General features: G+C 39.4%; 1 protein-coding gene across 1 annotated transcript; it reads left to right on the top strand.

The window, feature by feature from the left end:
* Positions 1 to 457: 457 nt before the first annotated feature.
* LOC109216704 (transcription factor TGA1-like) lies at positions 458 to 5,142 on the top strand. The gene is made up of 9 exons (XM_019380890.1): positions 458 to 814; positions 2,080 to 2,247; positions 2,333 to 2,410; positions 2,773 to 2,832; positions 2,920 to 2,997; positions 3,108 to 3,165; positions 3,555 to 3,826; positions 4,240 to 4,467; positions 4,587 to 5,142. The coding sequence occupies exons 2-9, from the start codon at positions 2,083 to 2,085 to the stop codon at positions 4,737 to 4,739; spliced, it is 1,092 nt and encodes a 363-aa protein (XP_019236435.1). The 5' UTR covers positions 458 to 814; positions 2,080 to 2,082; the 3' UTR covers positions 4,740 to 5,142.
* Positions 5,143 to 21,296: the final 16,154 nt, after the last annotated feature.

The following is a 21,296-nucleotide window of genomic DNA, read 5'->3' as shown; positions in this document are numbered from 1 at the left end:
TGTGCCCGGAAACCTTGTCCCCGGAATTTTCATCTCTGTTGTTTCATCTACATTTTAAGGCTAAGTATTGTACAATTCTTCAATTATTTTATTATTTCAGGATCAAATTAGTTCACTTGTCTAAAAATCACATGTAAATTCAACTGTACTGTTTTACGGGTAAACAGGTAGGGACAGGGTTAGAATATTAGGTAGTTCAGTAGTTTTTGTTTAGATCTTGTATTTGTATTACAAAATTCATTAAATATATATAAACATTTAATTGCAACTTGAATTCAGAACCATAAATTTTTAATCCTAACTTGGCCTCTATTTAGTGCATCTAAATTTCGCCACTAGCCATATCGTGGTTGGTGCAGATTTGGGGGGGGGGGGGGGTAGGGGTAGGTTAGTTAAGGACTGTTGGGAAATAGTTGTCTCGCATTGTCAAAACTGTGCGTATATGAAACAGTACAATACAATCTGGAGTTTATAAATATGCCTAGTCCGTCTTCGTGTGTGTGCTTCTGTGTGTATTATATTTTGATAATGATATAAAGCTTTCAGAAAATTGACAAGCATTTTCAAAAGGCAGTCTAACTTCTTTAATACTTTGTTTTTTCTTTCTTTATAGTACTTTAATCTTAGTTTTATAAATTATACACTATTTCATTTGTCTGTTATTGTTTCCTCTGCCTTTATCCAGCTGCCTCTAAATGCCACTTTTTTCCTCTGAAACTTTCATTAGCTTCAGTTCTATTATTTGATTTGAATTTTACCTAAGAACCAGTAGCTGTTCTATTTTGCAGAGGAGTTGATTCATATTGATGAACAGGTTGGTCCTTTAATCTGTTTCAAATACAGTTTCTTTAATTTCTCAATTACTTGCACTTCATCTCTTTTTAGTATTGTTTTACCTTGAACAGTTGAATTCTTGGATATATATATATATGACTGTCTCTACAGTCTCAACACACACACACACATATACAGTTTTCTGTTCACTGATTACATGAAATAATCTAGCGCCACCCATTTTTGTGTGTGTTTGATGAGAAGCATCAAAGACTTTTCTTTAAAGAGATTATTTGGTGAAGCTCTGTTTTTTCTAAGTGTGTTGATGAAGGGGAGCCTTGGCGTAACTGGTAAAGTTGCTGCCATGTAACTAGGAGGTCACGGGTTCGAGCCGTGGAAATAGGCTCTTGCAGGAATACAGGGTAAGGCCGCGTACAATAGACCTTTGTGGTCCGGCTCTTTCCCAGACCCCGCGCATAGCGGGAGCTTAGTGCACTTGGCTGCCCTGTTGATGCAGCATGTTCTAATATATAATCAAGTTTTCTAGTAAGAGGTTTATGATCACTATTTCTTAAGTATATCTTGGTATACTGTGTTCCTATTCTAGTGTTTGAGAATATTCCCCAACAGTCGTATGCCTTGTTTGCTTATATCTTTACCTACTTTTGATGGATTTTCTTACTGGAAATTGGAATCCCTCTTTCTTTTTCCTCTTCAGTAAGGGGTTGGTGGATTGAGGGTATACAGTAGACCACAATTCCTTGAACACAAAAACAAATTAGATATGGTTTTAGAGGCATCTTCCTCACAAGTCTTTCCAGTTAGGTTCTGTACATAACATGCAAAACAACTCTATAATTTATGATCATTTCCCTCTAGTGAAGAAAAATTAAAATATAAACTTCAAATGATATTTTTGAAGGTCGAACTTCGCCAAGGCAATAACAGTTTTCCAGTATCTTCTGTCTGGTTATCTCTTCACTAGTGATAATACAACTGTGACAGGCTCTGATATTTTTAAGTTCCATTCATTTTTTGGGTGGAAACTCAACTACAGTATATATCATGTCATAAAGCTATAGTAGATACCTTGTTCTTTCAAGTATGCCGGCGATTTCTTTGATAGAATTGCTGCATTCTGGTGGCATAGAAGTGCCTCATGTAGCTCATAATCTGATAAAACATCTGTTTTGTTTCTTGTCGTATCATTTCTCAGTTTCTTACATATGGATTTTCTGCTTGCTACTTTCTCTGCTGTAATCTCAAAGTCGCGTCTAAGTTATGTAATTTTTCTTTTTGTTTTAGTCAATGAACATGAGTTCTCCATCAACCCAATTTGCCCCCACAACAAGGATGGGGATATTCGAACCTTTCCACCATATGAGTATGTGGGAAGACGCATTTAGAGGTGACATTATGCCCGGCACTGGTGCTTGTATGGTCGCACAGCCAAATGACAGGGTAGATGACAAGGTAAAGCACCATATATGCATCTTCTGCCTAATAAATTGTAAGTTTCTGTAGTTATCTGACTGATATTTACATGTGGTTATTGTAGTCCGGGTATACTTCAAGCGAACAACTTATACCCTCGGGCTCAGAGGATAATCAAGCAGGAAAGAGTATTTCAGACAAGGTGGGCACAACAGACCTTCTCCTATTTATCTCTCTTCCTGGGCTTATATATTTTAGGTGAAAGTATTGGAACATCCGTATGGATTACCTTTATACATCAACAGAGCGTTGCTTTTGCACATACGCTACAAATTGAAACAAATTAATAGATAAACAAAGCCTCTTTTTGTCTTCTTGAGCCGAGGGTCTTTCGGAAACAGCCTCTCTACCCCTTTAGGATAGGGGTAAGGTCTTCGTACACACTACCCTCCCCAGACCCCACCAGTGGGATTTAACTGGGTCGATGTTGTTGTTGTTGTAATAGATAAACAAAAATTACATCTGATATGTGAAGACTAAGTATATCTTTATATTGTAAGATAGGTACAACGGCGTCTAGCACAAAATCGTGAAGCTGCCCGTAAAAGCCGTATGAGGAAAAAGGTATGGGAAATTGTGGTCATTATATTCCTCTCAGTACAGATATTTGAAGAACTTCTGTCTTGATTCCTTTCCCAACTCTTTTTACAGGCTTATGTTCAGCAGCTTGAAACAAGCCGTATGAAACTAGCACAACTTGAAATGGAACTTGAGAGAGCTCGACAGCAGGTCAGAGAAATCCTCTCCTGCGCGTTTTTCTAACTTGTAAAGAATATCTATCTACGAACCATTATGGATACACTTCATATTCTCTAACATCACGTAATGAACAATTGCAGGGACTGTATGTTTTAGGTTCTAATGGTAACATGGGGTTGAGTGCAACAATTAATCCAGGTTTGCAAATGCTAGAGTTGTCCCTTAATAGCTCATTGTTCATAAGTAGTTTAAATTATTAATTGTTCCTTTAAAATCTTAATGCCAACTCAGCCAGACCTGCTCAATCCTCGTACGTAAAATAATAGACTACTTCCACTTTTCATTAGTTTATGTTATGCACTGGTGTCTAGCTAAAATCTTCACAATGTCTGTAGAAATGGTAAATTGATTATGTTTGCTGATAATCGCATGCTACTAAGACAAGAATATTGCCTCACTTCCTCTGATGGTTCAGGTGGCTCATTAAGCGCCCATTTAAGATTGGTTTCTCGAACATCATGTTACTTTCTTGACAAACAGCTTGTATCTCTCTTTGACGTTGTTCCTAACCGATGCTGCCAATGCAGGAATAGCTGCATTTGAGATAGAATATGGCCTCTGGGTCGAAGAGCAACAGAAAAAGAACGTAGAGTTGAGGAATGTTTTGCAATCCCATGTAAGCGAAATGGAGCTTCAGTTGCTGGTAGAAAGTGTCTTAAGCCACTACCACAATCTCTTCCGAATGAAAGCTGATGCGGCCAAAGCTGATGTGTTTTACTTAATGTCTGGGATGTGGAGAACTTCAGTTGAGCGCTTTTTCCTCTGGATTGGAGGATTCAAACCATCAGAACTCATAAATGTATGTAGCCCCTGGTGCATTTTCACTTAGTAGTGTTTGATTTATTATAGTTTTCATAGTGTAGGTCATATATAAATATGCTGAAGTAGTCATAACACCCGAATACATAAATGTCTCGAAGTCATCATTTGTCAATCTAAGTTTAAAGAGTCTCCCAAATTTAGTCTCATGTTTTCTTGTAACTTTTGTTCGGCTTCTACCATGTCTATTTTCATATATTTATCCTTGCTGCATAATGTGAAATTCTCATCTAATGATGTTTCGCGGATTCTTTGTCCTGATTACCAGGTGGAATGCAACACTAGCAAGATTACATCCATTAGTATTTGAATCCACTAGTGCTATTTATTTCCTTTCTGCTTGCTACCAATTAAATGAATATGAGATTTCTCATTGCACACCAATTTTTATAGGTTGTGATGCCACAACTTGAGCCATTGAGTGATCAGCAGATCGTGAAAATCTGTAATCTACGACACTGTTGTCAGCAAGCTGAGGATGCTCTTACTCAGGGAATGGATAAACTTCAGCAGACTCTGGCCCAAAGCATCCTAGCAATGACGACAGGAATGGGAAGTTACAGTTCTCAGATGCTTTCTAGCATGGAAAAGTTAGAAGCACTGGAGAGTTTTGTTAACCAGGTAAGATAACACCTTTTATTATTTAATAGCACGGCGGAATTACCATTGTCAATGTTACTCTTTATACATGCTGATGCTTATCAAAAGCAATCTTTGGTGGTGCTCATATCAATTAACAGGCAGATCACCTTCGACACCAAACACTACAACAAATGTCTCTTATCTTGACTACACGCCAAATAGCTAGGGGATTACTCGCTTTTGGAGAGTATCTTCAACGTCTTCGTGCTCTGAGCTCGCTTTGGGCTGCTCGTCCTCGTGAACCTACCTAACCTGTTATGAAAAAGCAGATGAACATAACTAGGTTACCGGAGCTGTACACGAGAAAATGTAATCATAGTCTTGCTTACAAGGATTTACTTTTCATACTCTGAAATGCATATTCTTGAGGTAACATGGCAAGTTTTAAGAATCTATGTACATAGGAAGGGGGATGTGTATAATTCTAGAATAATTTGCCTGCTGGATGCTTTTAAGGTGATAAGTACTTCATGAGAGTAGGAAAAACTTAACTATGAAATTCAGAGAATTCTGAAAGTGTGATTTTTACATGTGGTGAAAACTCAAAAGTACTGCTCAGTTCTCATAAGTCATATAGGCAGGGAAATACGGTTCGATAGCCTCTCCTCTTTGTATCTAATTTTGCAACTAATAAAATATCCAGAAATTTGATCATTATTACAAGTATAAGTTTGCTCTTTTATGAAGTTGTATTTAGTACCTCATATATATATATATAAGTTGTACACTTGTATATATAACCTCTTAGCTAGCATAATGAGAGAGGCGGTTATCATTTCTTCTCAAACTTCCTTCTGCATGTGTTCTCGAAGCTTCTGCCATTGAAGAGCTTTGTAGCTCAAGCTGCAGCTCGCTGATTCTCGTACATTTTAGCATGGTATCAGAGTAGGCAATGCTGATGAAGCACGCAAGGTGAATCTGATTGGCAATTTCATTAGTTTTGTTAATCAATTGTAAATCGGCTGTGATTCCTTTTCAGTCATCTCAATTCATCAATGGCAGAATCGACGATGCCATACACACATCCACTATACTTTGGTCCATCTGATACTCCAGGTGTAATTCTAATCCATGTGAAGCTTACAAGATCTGATTGGAGTAGGACGATGAAGATTGCTCTTTTAGAAAAGCGGAAACTAGGTTTTGTAACCGCTGCCTGTACTAAGGAGTCCTGCAAGGCAGAATTGGATGAACAATGGGAGACTTGTAATGCAATTGTCCTTTCGTGGGTTATGACCACTGTGTTCATTGAGCTTCTCAGTGGAATTGCGTATGCTTCCAATGCGCACCTCGTATGGGAAGATTTGAGGGAGAGATTTGACAAAGTTAATCGCATGAGAATCTTCCAATTGCACAGAGCCATAGCCACTTTGTCGCAAGGAACTGATTCTGTTTCAATCTATTTTCACTAAACAAAAGAGTCTTTGGAATGAGTATGATGCTCTAGTACCTGCTCCAAATTCGAAGGATTATGCTGGGCACCTTCAACAACAGAGGTTGTTGCGGTTCCTTAGTGGCTTAAATGGTTCTTATGATCAAGCTAGGAGACAAATTCTGTTGAAATATAATGTTTCTTCTATTAATCAAGCTTATGCTATGGTAATTGAGGATGAGTCACAGCATTCCCCTAGTCTAGGTTCCATGAATGAGAAAACTAATCCAATTGCTATGCAAGTTGAAAAAAATCCGAATTATAGAGGCAAAAAAACCTTTTCAGCAGTGTGAGTATTGTGCACTTGAAGGGCACACAAAGGACAATTGCTACAAGATCATTGGTTACCTGGAGGATTTTAAAGGAAGAAAAAAATCAACATTGCTAACAATGCTGGGAGCTAGTATGGTCATGGTAATGGTGGTTCTGGAGGACAATTTGGTCGTGGCACTCAACAGTCCTTTAATGTTGCTAACAATGTTTCTGCTCAGTCACAAGGTTCTTCACGAAGTGACCTGCACAACACTCTTGCTGGGAAGGGACCATACTTCACAGAGGAGCGTATAGATGGATTCTAGGATTGCTGAACAAAGAGACTTGTGATAGCCAAGCCAACATGGCAGGGATTGTTGCTTGTTTGATGTCACACACACTCACAAATGACTGGATCATAGACTCTAGTGCGACTCATCATATAGCATCTACTGAAAAATTGTTAAATGATGATCCTAAGGCTAAGAAGCCATCTGAGGATAAGGTTCACTTACCCACAAGGGATAAAGTTAGAATTTCATGCATTGGTCAAGCACTTCTATTTGGAGGAGAGGCAGTAGACAATGTGCTAGATGTTCCTGACTTCAAGTTCAATCTTTTGTCAGTCTCCAAGTTAACCAGGCAGCTCTCATGTTCGAATTTTTTCCCTGACTTTATCTTGTTTCAGGACCTCTACACTGGCAGGGAGAAGGGGATTGGTAGAGAAATGCTGGATTGTACATATACAAGGGAGCATGAGACATTAATAAGAAGAAGATACATGGTTTGGCAGTACCTACAACTGAGGAGGATTGCAGACTTTGGCACATGAGACTTGGCCATCATTCAGCTGGTGCAATGAAGACTATGGGGTTAGAAATTGTTGTAAATAATGATATGTTGAATAAATGTGTTGTCTGTCCACTGGCTAAATAGACTAGACTAGCATCTCCCACTAGTGATTCTAGAACTGAATTTCCATTATCTCTTGTTCATATGGACCTCTGGGGACCTTACAAAGTTGCTACATTTGCTAAAAAATACTACTTCTTAACTGTTCTGGATGATTTTAGCAGATACACATGGGTATATTTACTGCAGCTTAAGATGGTAAAGAACCAATTTGGAACAATGGTAAAGATCTTAAGTCTGATAATTGCACAAAATGTTTTAACTCTCAGTGTAATGAACTTTTGCAAAATCTTGGAATAACACATCAAAGTAGTTGCACCACACTCCACAACAAAATAGTGTTGTGGAGAGGAAGTACAGACACATATTAGATGTGGCAAGAGCGTTAAAGTTTCAGTCCCATATGCCTGTTAAATACTAGAGTATTTGTATCACTGCAGCAGTGTACCTAATCAATAGAACACCATCTTCATCCATCAAAGGGAAAAGTCCATATGAGATGATGTACTGTAAACCTCCATCCTTAGGACACTGAGAGTGATAGGTTGTCTATGCTATGCCACTGTGGTGCCCAAGGGTGATAAATTTGCTGCAAGAGCAAAGCCTGCAGCATTCATGGGATACTGTGAGAAGCAAAAAGGTTATGTGGTGATGGAATTGGCCACTAAGAAATTCTTTGTTAGCATGGATTAGGTATTCAGGGAATCAAAATTTCCCTTTGCTTCAACACCACCAGTTGAATGCCCAATAGCTCCTGATTGAGCATTCAGGCTTCCCAAGACCTACAGTTGGATCCGATCTGTACTAATAAAGACACAGCAAACAGTGATTCCATAGAAGATGATGAACTAGTTACTAACAGTCCAAGAGAGGAGACAACTTTGGAAAGTGAGGAGGAAGCCCATGTAGAGTCAATGCAGGATTAGCATTCAGTCCTTGAAGAATAATTGCACGACAAACAATCTCAGGAAACAATTTTTCCAATATCAGTTGCACCTTTTAGAAAAAGTTCAAGGGAATCCAAGGAACCTATTTGGATGAAGGATTATGTAGCACCAAATAAAATAACTAGCAAGTACCCTTGGCTTACTACCTGACATATAAAAACACTACTTCAACCTATCATAGCTACCTAGACAAGTTCTCTACTTCGGTAGAACCACAGACCTTCAAACAAGCAACCAAGGATGAGAGGTGGATTAAGGCAATGCAACAGGAGATTCAAGCTAGAGAGGAAAATAAGACTTGGGAGGTTGTTGACTTGCCTGCGGGAAAGAATATTGTAGGTTCTAAATGGGTGTACAAGATTAAGTAACAGGCCAATAGTGGAATTAAGAGGTTTAAGGCCAGGCTTATTGCAAAGGGCTATAGTCAACAAGAAGGTCTTTATTATCATGATACCTTCTCTCCTGTAGCCAAAATAATAAGAGTGAGATCAGTAATTGCTTTGGCAGTCTCAAAAGACTAGACCCTATATCAAATGGATATATATAATGCCTTTCTACAAAGTGATTTATGTGAGGAGGTATACATGGAGATGCCAGAAGGCTTTAGGAAGTAGGGGAGAAGAAAGTTTGCATATTACTTAAGTCATTATATGGACTTAAGCAAGCTTACAGGCAATGGAACATCAAGTTGACAGATGCTTTGCTTGAAGCAGGTTTTTCTCAAAGTAGTCATGATTATTCTTTGTTCACTCTAAGAAGTCAAGCAAGTATTGTGGTGATTTTGGTGTATGTGGATGACTTACTGGTTACAGGCAGTCACTGAATCAAAGCAGGTTTTGCATCAAAGGTTCAAGATCAAGGATTTGGGTGAGCTCAAATATTTCTTAAGCATTGAGGTCCGGAGGTCTAAGTCTGGTGTCATTTTGAACCAAAGTAAGCATGTACTTGAATTGATCTCTGAATTGGGACCTAGTGGTGCTAATCCTGCTATCACTCCTATAGAATCAAACCTGAGACTCACTACTATAGAGCATGACAAGGCAACAGGTGCTGAGAGAGATCTATTACTACCTGATGCTGGCCTTTATCAAAGGCTAATAGGGAAGCTCATTGCATGTTACAATTACCAGGCCTGACATTTGTTATGCCATTCAGACACTTAGTCAATTCATGCAGCAACCGAAGAGATCTCATTGGGAGGCTGTGATATGTGCGGATTTTGACTACTTATTAGCACCTTTTTGCTTTCGTTTTAGTCCAAAAGAATTTAATTGTGTTCCCGAAAACTGATGAAATATGCTTAATTGCAGGAGTATTGGAAAATGAGCTCCAAAGATGAAATCCAGCTCATGAAGGAGTGATTTGGACTCAAGGACAAAACACAGGCACAAAAGCTCAAAGTGTGGACCGCAGATTATGCAGAAGAACTTATTAGAGATCTGTGAGAAGTGCGGTCCGCAACTGAAATGTGCGATCGCAGAAGCTAGGCAAGAGCAAAAGTTTAGAGACCATGTACATCAAGTTCAACATAAGTGGGGACCGCATAATGATTGTGCGGCTGCATAAGATCAGCTACACGGCCGCAGTTACATTGGTGCCGTCCGCAAAAGAGCCATGTGTGGCCGCACTCAGAAATGTGCGCACCGTAAGAAAGAGAGAGATGCAGCCGCGGTTCAAAATTGTGCGGCTGCAAGATTCCAATCCTGTCAGGCTGAAGCAAAGTGCGGACCGCACATGGAATTGTGCGGCTGCAGAACCTCCGAAAGGGCATTTTGTCTGAAAATTTCAGCTCTGCATAAATAGAAGAGTTCCACTTTTTTAGATCAAGTTTTGACATCAGCAGCCACAGTACACGTTTTTCTTTACTCTCTTTAGTAGTTTTTGCCATTTTGAGTTTTTTAAACATAGATTTCATAATTTTAATTATCAATATGGGTTTAATTATCATTTTTTCTTCTATTTCTTATGTTCTAAGCATGAGTAGCTGGATTCTCACTAGGGTTGTGACCCAACCCTAGATTAATGGGTGTTTGATTTATTGTTTGTTTATGGTTGGGTGTTTATTATTTATCCTTGTTCTTGCTTTTAATTGTAGAATTAATAGTTGCAAACATTAGTTTATGCCTATTTGACTTGGTCTCTACTTGAGAAAGAGAGACTTAGTCTAGGAAAATTTGGCTAACAAGAAATTGGGGTAAATCAAGAGATTGATAGTCCCAATTAAAGGGTTGAATATAGAGATAGTAAAACCCAACTTGAGCTTTTATCAACCATTTTGTTCAATACCCATTTGGACTTGAGAAAGTCAAATTGGGCAAAATCACTCTTTGACCGAGAGGTATTGAGTGGGTACTCGAGCGTTGATGGCTATAATACACCCCAACCAATAAAATAAGCTTTAAAGTTTACAACCCGTTAGGAAAACACCTAGGTGAAGGTCATAGCCCTAGGCCTTTTATATCAATTGAAAAACAACAAAATAATTTCCTAGTTTCAATTATTAGTGTCACACCTCCTTTCTCCTATCCCGAAAAGGGTGTAAGGGAGTTTTTCCAATTAAAGTGAAAATCGAAATGGGATAATTATTTAAAATTCAGAGTCGCCACTTGGGATAATTAATTGTGTCCCAAGTCACCGGTTTAAAATCCTGAATCGAGGAAAGATTGACTCTGTTTTATAGTCCGCGAACACATAAATCCGAGTAAGGAATTCTGTTAACCCGGGAGAAGGTGTTAGGCATTCCCGGGTTTCGTGGTTTTAGCACGGTCGCTTAACTATTATTTTTGGCTCAATTATCTGATTTTAATACATGTTTTAGCCTATGGTAGATTTTAACTTATCAGCCGCTTTTAATTAATTTTTAGGAAGATTCAACGTTATCAAAAATATGTCTTTGAACCACGCCACATGAAATGCACCCACGGTTCGTGACGCATTTTATTTAACGTTGTTGAGATTTGGATTTGGGTCACATGAAATGCACACCCGAGTTTAGGAAAGTAATTTTAAAAATAGCGCGCCTAAAGAAACTACGCACTTTCAACTTTGCGAGGGCGATGGAAAATTCAACTAAATGGCACGCCTCGATTTCTAAGGATTTTAAATATTAATTAAGCGAGGGTCGTGCGTTTTGAGATTTTATTTGGCACGGCACACCTCGATTCCAATTTTAAAGGAAAACCCAAACTAAACTTTCAGGGCCATAAACTATATCTTATTTAATATGGCACGCCTCACATCTAAACGTCTAAAATTCTTATTTGAAATTTTGAGAGCCATATACTATTTTCATTCTCCAATACGGCACACCTCAATTCATTAAGAAGAGCTTAATTAAAAGGCCGAGGGACCTTGGCATTATTATTTTAAGGGCTAATGTCCAAATTAACACTCGTTAATCACAAACATGGTGTTACGTCGAAATTCAGCACCCGATAGGCTGGAAGACCAAACCAATGTCAGGCCCAATCCTCTAAGTGCTCAGGCATCCATACGCACACAAAAGAGGAAATTAGGCTCACTTGAAGCCCAAAAGAATAAATGCAACAAGCAGAACTGCATCTTCAAAGCAACTGGGCCACACGCTACAGCCCAATTGTATGATTCAATACACATAAACGATTACAAATTACAATGCTTCAAAAGGTTCCAGAAAATTAAAATTAAAATTGATTATCTTTAAGCATGATACAAAGTGCATTCTAATGTCAAACCATGTTTATAATGAAGATATAATCCTATAATAACTCGTTCACTATCACCTTGTTACTTAAAATCCAATATTATTCACGACTTTTAAACAAAACGGCACTGCATGGTTTCAAGAATAGACGAAACACTTACTAACATAGATTCCAATTGAAAGTTTGATATTCTAACCTATGCTTGTTATTTCCGTAAGCACAAGTCAGAAATGAATATCAAAAGCACACACTAACTTCAAGCTTGACTGAAACAGATCTAAGCATGTATGAATCAATTAAACCCTCTAACACTATAATTCCCAAAATTCCATATTCAAAACATGCCTCAGTAACCTCAACACCCCAAACTACTGGATTGGAATAAGTATCTAAGTTTACATATCACATTTAATCTAGTAACATTGTATCTAATAACATAAAAGGAGCAGATTATACATTGAGAAAAACTAAACTAATACAGACTTAGATGAATTCAAACTATGAAAAGATGAAACTGATCAGACACATAAGCCAAAGCTTCCAACTCAAACAATAACAGCAAATCTTTCATGAGCCATACCAAATGAGGTTTAGTATATATATACCTGGTACAGCAAATACACAAAGAAAATCCGAGGTTAAGAAGGAGCAAACAGCAGTAACCCAGCAAAAATGGAACCAAACAGCAGCAATTTCCAACCAAAACCAAACAGCAAAGCAGTTTTCAAACCATTTCTTGATTTTCCAAATGAGTTAGAGACCTCTTGAAGGTTCTACGTTCAGAAGTTTTAAAAAAAAACAAACCAAAGCCAAATTCAACAAAGAAATGCAAAATTCCAGTGTCTTCTTCAAAGTTTTTCAAAACCAGCCGTTTTAATTTTTTAGGATTTTCAGTCTCTAAATTCTGACTTGTGAGTCAAGAAAGAATGCCTTTATAGGCAAGTCTTAGGGCAACAGAAATGAGTTTTATTTTTCTCTTTTAATCCTTTCTGAATTTTCATTTTTTGCTCTTTGATCCTTAGCTTTAAAATTGGTTTTTCAGATTAGTCCCAATCCCCAGCTTCTAGGAAGCTTCCTATTCAGCTATTAAAGATTCTCCTACTTAGAATTCGTAGACTACTCCTTGAAAACCCTATTTTTACCCCTAAAATCTCATGGGTCAATTTGACCCAATGGTTCAGCCCAAAACCATGGGTTTGCAAGACTGGTTTAATTCCTTTTTCCTGGGCCTCTGATTAACAGAGCCCAGACTCAAATCAGAAAAGCATGAATTTAACGGGCCAAGCAGAATTTTCAAAATTACTTTCTTTTGAAAACCAAAAAAATGAAACAACAACAAAGAACAAAGAAATTAAAACAAACGTGAATCATCAGACTTTAATTTTGAGCATGTGAGCAGAAATGATTCAAAGCGACAAACAATAAAGCAAAAAACAGAAGAGATGAAACATGAGGAGATGCAGACTAGAATTCAAACGAAATAAAAGAAGAAGAAACATGAAAGAAAGGAAAAGAAACTGAGAAATACCTAAACCAGGTGGATAAAAACTTGAAAACCTTCAAAGGAAACTTCGATTTTTTTGAACGAAATGGGCCTTAATCGTGTGTTCTCAAACGAAAACACACGATAAGCCAATTTCGGCCTTAAACCTTCGTTAAACTCACTGATTTGGGTTTTGGGATTTTAGGGTTCAAACTTTCGATTTAAAATTCGAAGAGGACTGAGGTGATTCGAAGGAAAGTAGTGTTGGATTTGGTGTGAGGGGGTCATAGGTGTTATGTCGTGTGGATTTGGGGTGGTTTGGGGGTGGCGCCGCCGGCGGATATGATAGAGGTTTCAGGGGCGGCGGGCTCTAGGGTTTTTTGCTGAGGGAGACGAGAAGGACTGGGGGGGTTCTGAGGGGGTGGGGGCTTTTCGGACAGTTCTATACTGAATGGGGGTTGAGTTCCTGTCTGTTGGATCTTGTGAGATCAACAGTTGAGATGGGAAGGGGTGGAACGGTGTCGTTTTGATTAGTAAAAGGGGGCAGACCGGGTTAAGGGTAATTTGGGCCAAATTGGACAATTTTCTGGGTGGGATCGATTGGGCTTGGGGGAGATCTAATTATAAAAAGCCCAAAAATCAGACCTCTCTTTCAATTTCTTTCCTTTTCTTTTTCTTTCAATTTTCAAAATCTCTCCTTTCCAAATTAAAATTTAAAACCTAAATTAATTAATAAACCAAATTACCCTACAAAATTAGACTCATTACTCAAAATAATATTTACAACAAATAATTAATTTTCAAATTAAAAGAAAGCTAAAAAATTCGAAGCTAAATGCAAAAATGAAATTATTTTTTGGTGATTTTTCTATTTTTGTAACACAACTAAATTACTAATTAATTTTGAAATGCAAAATTAAATCCTAAATGTAAATGCAATTTATTTTTTGTATTTTTCATGAATTAAATAAAATAAACGTGCACAGACAAATGCAAGCAATTAACAAAAAATGCTACAAAAATCCACGAAATTGCAAACAATGGGAAAAATTTTTTTGTTTGAATTTATAGGAATAATTCATATAGGGCAAAAATCACGTGCTCACAGCTGCCCCTCTTTGCTCGGAAACACGGAGAGTTTTCGTGCAAAGATAAACTGAGCGGATACGAGCGATTTTTGCCCGTTTGAATACTCCGTGGGAAGCATTTTTGAAAGATTTGACCGCACCTTACTTCCGAGGTTGCCTACATATCCTTGGATATAAAGGAATTAGGTCAGTGTAGTTCGGGAAGTTTCGGTAGCTGGGACTACCATGAAGCTGTGATTTCACTGTTGTTGTTGCTGCTGCTGCTTGCTGAACTCCTTATTACACCAAGACAAAATAAAAGAAGCTAGACTACACTATGATCTATGAATTACAAGAATCCTATCTATACTTCTTCAAACTTGATCTTGCAGTTTCCGCTGCTCTATTGACTTGTACTTTCCAGGTGAAATTCCTTTGCTGGTGACTTGAATTGTAATCTGAAATGCTTTCCCTTTTCTTCAGGTGGGCGCCTGATTGCTGAAATTGAACCGTCTTCCTTTGACCATTGTTGCCTTCCCTTTATTCTCCAAGTAAGCTCCTGATTTACAACATTTGAATTATCTTCCTCTTGCCTTGTTCTCCCTCTGTTCTCCAGGTGGGCTCCTGACTGCCGAACTTACTTTAAATATTGTCGCCTCCCTTTATTCTCTAGGTGGGCTCCCGATTGTTGTCTTTCTTTGAACCTCGCTGCTTCCCTTCGTTCTTCATATGGGCCCCTGATTACCAACACCTGAACTGCTTCCTTTCGTTCTCCAGGTGGGCTCCTGATTACCAACACTTGAACTGCTTCCCTTCGTTGTCCAGGTGGGCTCCTGATTACCAACACTTGAATTACTGCTTCCTTTCGTTCTCCAGGTGGACTCCTGATTACCAACACTTGAACTGCTTCCCTTCGTTCTCCAGGTGGGCTCCTGATTACCAACACTTGAATTGCTACTTCCCTTCGTTCTTCAGGTGGGCTCCTGATTACCAACACTTGAATTGCTTCCTCTGAAACTGCTACTTTTTTTAACTTGATTACAACAAAACAGACGAACAAAAGAGATTTTTCTGCCCCAGTTTGATATTGGGAGCATCTGTGAGTAGAACAAATTCTAAACTAAAATCCTTTATCCTAAAAATTTCAAACCAAACCTTATCTCAAAATTGAAAAGCTTAGATGCCAAATTACAATTCCCAAAAGTAGCCCTCTCGTCAGGCCTTGTCATTTACGAGGGTCTCAAAACTTACCTAATCCTTCATCCAGGAAGGTACTGGAATTCACTACCGAGCTTGTGTGGTACCTGCTTTCCTCACGGAGAGTTTCTTCGGAACAAATAAAATTTCCTGCCCCTGTTTCAATCAAAGAAAACTTGTGAATTTAAACATGATGGTTGGTTTGTGGCCTTGAACTTTGAGGGTGATTGCTCCTTCACTTCCTATGGTAACTTCGGTTTCAACTCGAAAGACCTCGCCTGTTTATTGACTGACCACTTTCTCTGTCACCCTTATTTTAGAAAATACCTCTGATCCGTTCAAACCCAACATCCTCTATCTGTTGCATTTTTCTCATGAATTGACATTTACCGAACCTTTGTACTTCATATGAATCCCAAAATATGTCACTTGCCACCCACTCAGTGCGCATGCTGTTCCTTCCCGACTTAAACCACTGGCTTTGGCCTTAAGGTCTATTGCTCCTTCACTTGCCATGATAACTTTGATTTCCGCTTGGAAGACCTTGCTTGTCACTGGTTAACCATTTCTTTGTCAATCTTATCTCAGAAAATACCTTTAATCCATTCACCCAACACCCTCCATCTGTTGCACTGTTCATGAATTGACATATACCAAACCTTTGTATTTCACATGAATCCCAAAGCACGTTGATTGTTACCAACTTAGTGCGCATGATGTTCTTTCTTGACTTATGCCACCTTGATGTACTAGCCAGATCCCCTTTTGTGCAATTGGAAAGCTAGTGGCAAATTTTGAAGTCATTTCTCACTTGTTCTGACCAGACAGACTCGGGAAGAGGAAATGAACAAGACAAAGGAACAGAGGACAATGGAAAGAGATGATTCCTAACACGAAAACTACAAAGTAGAAACCTATCAGATGTGGATACCAACTCTAATGACCATGACATGCACCTTTGGATTAAGTGGCCTAATCTGTCAGCAAGTCTGATGTTCAACTCTTGTTATATCCTTAAACTGTGAAACTGGGCTTCAATGCTCCGATTATCCAATCTGATTCACGATCCTTATTCGACTTGTAGTGCCCGAAGGGTTTTCACTATCAAGCCTCTCTCATTTTGTTATTTCTCTCAACTCACTGTCGCCTTATGGTGCCTGTGAAGGTTTTCACCAATAAGAATCTCTCATTTTGTTCTTTTCTTCTTATTTCTTCCGATTCTGCAGATGACAAGGCATTACCCATAGTAAAATATCATATGCTCCTGGCATGTCTAGCTTGGCACTCTCAAAGATTATCCGGGAGGTCTTTGTTGGACCGCAATGTGGCTTTTGGACAGGGTTAGAAAGAAAGGATATCATAAAGGCTCAAAACAACTCGAAGGGGTTTATAATTACAACTTTTGGAATCAGATCTTTTACAAAACAGCAACTTCTGCCCCAGTTTCTTTGCTTGGGGACTTTTGGATTTTTATTTTGATGGGATCAAACCGTGAGGCTGCCTACGTATCCTTAAAAGGAATCAGGTCGAACGTAGTTCACAAAGATACGTTTTGTTGTTGCTATTTTTCTTTTTCTTTTTCTTTTTCTTTTTCTTTTTTTTCTTTTCTTTTTCTCTTTTTTTTTCTTTTCTTTTTTTCTTCATTTTTTTCTTTTCCCTTTTTCTTTATCTCTTTTTCTTTCCTTCTTTTTTTTTGAATTTTTCTTTTGGAATGAACTTTCTAAAATAAACCTATGGGGGCATGAACTCTTTGTCTTTTTTCTTCTTTTTTTCGTATGACTCTAACTTGATTCCAAAAGAGGGGAGGTCAAAGAAATTAGTACATGCTCAAAAGGGTATCAAATGGTGTAAGTGTTTGGGTAGCTGAAGAGGGCCTCCCAATCCCTGAAAATGCCAAGTACAACACATGCAACTTGAAATGAAAATTGAAGATCATGCGCAATATTTCTGTTGCGGCTTCGGCATTGGTATTACTGATATGCCTTCCACTTTTCTTTAGCTCCTTGTCAAGTACAGAACCCTCGTTGGGTGATTCCCTTTTCACAATGGATATCTTCCGTCGATTCGGAGAAAACTTCCTTTATTTTGTAACTTGAGATGCATTTGAACTCAAAGTCGCTTGCTTCAAATCATCCGAGATGCACTCTACTTTAACGAATTCTTGCCACCCTATTAACTTCCCAAATTATCTGCCCCAGTTTCACACAGTTCGGGCTTCAAATGATCTCAAAATCTCTTTACTTACTTCCCTTAAATGTCCCTATCATCTTCAAAATTGTTTCATTGCTTCATGATTAAATTAACTTTTAAGACCAGGCCTAGAATTACGCGTGCATGTCATGTCACTAGAGCGAGCAAGAAGAGAACTATAAAAGGAGAAGAGAACTAAACAAAAATGACTAGAAATAACAGCAAACAGAAAATTGTATTAGACGAACGGTGAAGGGGTTTGAACAACAAAACAAGCACTAAACTGGGGTTACAACCCTAGAACAAACCTAGACAGCACTAAACGAGTTACTACGATTAAACAAACCAGGCAATGTAAAAGGATAGAAGGGTTTGTGCCACAAGACAATATCCGGATTACAATCCTAAAATAAACCGGACAACAGAAATGACAACAAAATAAACCACCAAGACTCCTCCCTGGCTAGCCAAGAAAGGAGCATCTTTATAATTACCAAGCTCAACATCTTAGCCACTGACTTCTGCATCAACAATACTAGGACCTTCACAAGTCTTCATCGCATTGTTCTTAACAAATTGCTTTTGGGTTCCCTTTGCCTGCTCGTTCTTAAGATCAACCTCTGATGGCGCTGAAAGCTTTGCAGCGCGTGGACCTCCGAAGATCTCAGAAGAATTCTCATATTCCTTTTCAAAACAAATCATACCCACCATATGCGTCTCATTACAAACAGGCGATGGACTTTGGCTAGTGTCTGCTGTATCTGGATTTTGCACGACAATATCACCTGCATCAATAAGCTTCTGAATTGCATTTTTCAGGTGCCAACACTTCTCTGTACTGTGACCCGGGGCATCGGAGCAATATGCACACCTTTGAGAAAAATCAAGCTTCTTTGGCAGAGGGTTTGGCATTTTTATCTGAATCGTCTTCAACATGTCCAATTGCCTCAGGCTCTGAAACAGACTGGCATATGATTCTCCAATAGGGGTGAAAGCCTTTTCTTTTTCAGTAGTCTTTTCATTTTATACTCTGGCCTCGATTGGAACCTTTTGCGGGCAGGTGGTTGATATGCCTGAGGGGGCGGGTAAGACATTTGTGGAAGTGGTTCGGGTCATCGCGGGCCTCGTGGATGTGGAGCATATGGTGGTGCATTGTGGACGGGGTATCAGGAAAGTGATGTACGAGTTTGGGGGTTCTGTGGAGAGAAGTAGCAGTGGGGAGGATTACACAGATATCCGCGGGGTCGATATTGTCACGACCCAAACCCCGCACTGGTCGTGATGGCGCCTCTCGTGAAGACGAGGCCAGCCAACTGTCCCAACTCGTCTTTTCAAAAATAGTTAAACATAAATAAACAGCTTAAATATGACTTAATAGTATTATTTAGCGGAATACAACCCACCACAGCCCTAACCGGGGTGTCACAAGTCACGAGCATCTATAAGAATGTAATTACGTTTACAAGTCTAGAAATACACTTAACAGGAATAATGAATAAGATAGAAAGAAACGGTGCTGTGAACGTTGGCAGTCACCTCGCTAAACTACTACAGCTTTGCCTCCAAACAGCCAATACCCGCTGCCGGGTGAATAAATACCTGCAACTGCACACGAGGTGCAGGGAGTAAAGTGAATTCTCTAACTCAGTGAGTAATAAAGGTAAATAACGACTGAGCAGTAAGAAATCACGTAAGGCAACCAACATGCTTTATAGAAGCAGGGTACAATCTTTTAAGAAAACAGTGAAGCTGTGAAATCTTTAGAAATATATTGGCTCAGTTTAAATCTCTTTTGAAAATGATCTTTTCAACAGTTACGAAACGATTTCAAAACAGTTAGTGCTGATAAGCACAGAAAAATCCGCCCCTCGGGCACAAATACCGCAGTATAACAGGCAAGTAAATATGCAAGATGAGCACAGAAAAGGTCGCCCCTCGGGCAATATCTCAAACAGTACCAGCCCCCCGGGCTCACTCTCTCAGATCACTCTCAGAACAGTATCATATAGTAACCGCTGCGGCGTGCAGCCCGATCCACATCTCGCTGCTGCGTGCAGCCCGATCCATATATCGTCGACGGCGCTCACTGGGGTGTGCAGACTCCAGGAGGGGCCCCTTACGGCCCAAGAGCAATATCAAGCCACCTCGTGGCATATAACATAAGGCCTGAAAGCCTTCTCACATCACTCATAAGGCCTGAAAGCCTCCTCACATCACTCACAAGGCCTGAAAGCCTCCTCACATCACCCACAAGGCCTGAAAGCCTCCTCACATCACTCATAAGGCCTGAAAGCCTCCTCACATCACTCACAAGGCCTGAAAGCCTCCTCACATCACTCACATATCCTCACATATGGCCCTCGGCCTCACTCAGTCCAGAAAACATCATAAGCCCCTCGGGCATCAATAAAATAGTAGTGCTCAGCCCAAACAACAGTGGAAATATCATTTAAGTCTCAAAGTTCAATTAAAGCGGCTGAGTTTGTAAAACAGTATAATCAACAGGACTGAGTTCAAGTAGTATATCAAAATAGTGAGGAAACAGTGATAAAAATCCCCGAAGGGTTCAGATAATTGGCACGAAGCCCAAATATTGCAATGAGCCCAAATCATGATAATAACAAATAAGTTTCAGTCAAATACGTGGTAAAATCATCAATCAGGACGAACCAAGTCACAATCCCTCAACGGTGTTCTACCCCACGCTCGCTATCCGGCGTGCAAGTCACCTCAATATAGCACTACGGTGTGCAATCCGGGGTTTCAAACCCTCAGGATATCATTTACAATTATTACTCACCTCGAACCGGCTAAATCTCTAGCTCTCGACGCCTTTGCCCCTCTAATCGGCCTCCACGCGCGTCAAATCTATCCAAAACCAGAGTGAATACGTCACAATATGCTAGGGGAACAAGGCCCAAGCAAAAACGATCGAAAAATATCAAAAATCCCGAAATTAGCAAAACCCAAGCCCCGGGCCCACTTCTCGAAACTCAAAAATTTTCACATCATCGGGTTCTTAACTCGCCACGAGTTCATACATATCAAAATCACAAAAATCGGAGTTCAATTGACCCCTCAAATCCCTAATCTTAGCTCTCTTAAGTTCAAGCCCTAACCTCCATTTTTAGCCCATGATTTCTTAGATTTCCAGCCTTAATTCATGTAATAATACCATAGGATTGTGGTTTAAGTCCAAGAATCCTTACCTTATCGAAGCTCCTTGAAATCCCTCTTCAAAATCTCCCACAATTCTCCAAGTCCGAAGTTAGAAATGAGAAACCCTCAAAAATTCGTGAAGAAGACCAATTAAATATTCTGCCCAGTCATTACCGCATCTGCGGTCATATTGTCGCTTCTGCGACTTCCGCTTTTGCGGTCAATATTCGCTTCTGCGGAAATTCACTTATGTCCATGATCCGCTTCTGCGGTCCAAAAGTCGCATCTGCGACTCCGCAGATGCGGTCCCCACTCCGCATCTGCGGTCCTGCTAAGCCCACACGAAAACCGCTCCCGCGATCTACCTTCCGCACCTGCGAGACCGCTTCTGCGGTTCCTTTTCCGCAGAAGCGGAAATACCAGAAGCAGCAGGCCTGCAATTTGCACAAGTCCAAAACTCATCCCGATAGCCATCCGAAATCACCC

Source organism: Nicotiana attenuata, unplaced genomic scaffold (genome assembly GCF_001879085.1).
Source record: "Nicotiana attenuata strain UT unplaced genomic scaffold, NIATTr2, whole genome shotgun sequence".
In the NCBI taxonomy this organism is placed as follows: Eukaryota; Viridiplantae; Streptophyta; class Magnoliopsida; order Solanales; family Solanaceae; genus Nicotiana; species Nicotiana attenuata.
The sequence above is the reverse complement of the archived record's forward strand: the minus strand, read 5'-3'. Positions and strand labels throughout refer to the sequence as shown.

What these genes read in the sequence shown, in the direction of transcription:
- LOC109216704 (XM_019380890.1), top strand. Translation starts at nt 2,083, where the DNA reads ATGAACATGAGTTCTCCATCAACCCAATTTGCCCCCACAACAAGGATG. An exon ending in GAAAGAGTATTTCAGACAAG is followed by an intron (nt 2,411 to 2,772) that starts GTGGGCACAACA and finishes ATTGTAAGATAG; the next exon opens with GTACAACGGCGTCTAGCACA. An exon ending in TGGAGAGTTTTGTTAACCAG is followed by an intron (nt 4,468 to 4,586) that starts GTAAGATAACAC and finishes ATCAATTAACAG; the next exon opens with GCAGATCACCTTCGACACCA.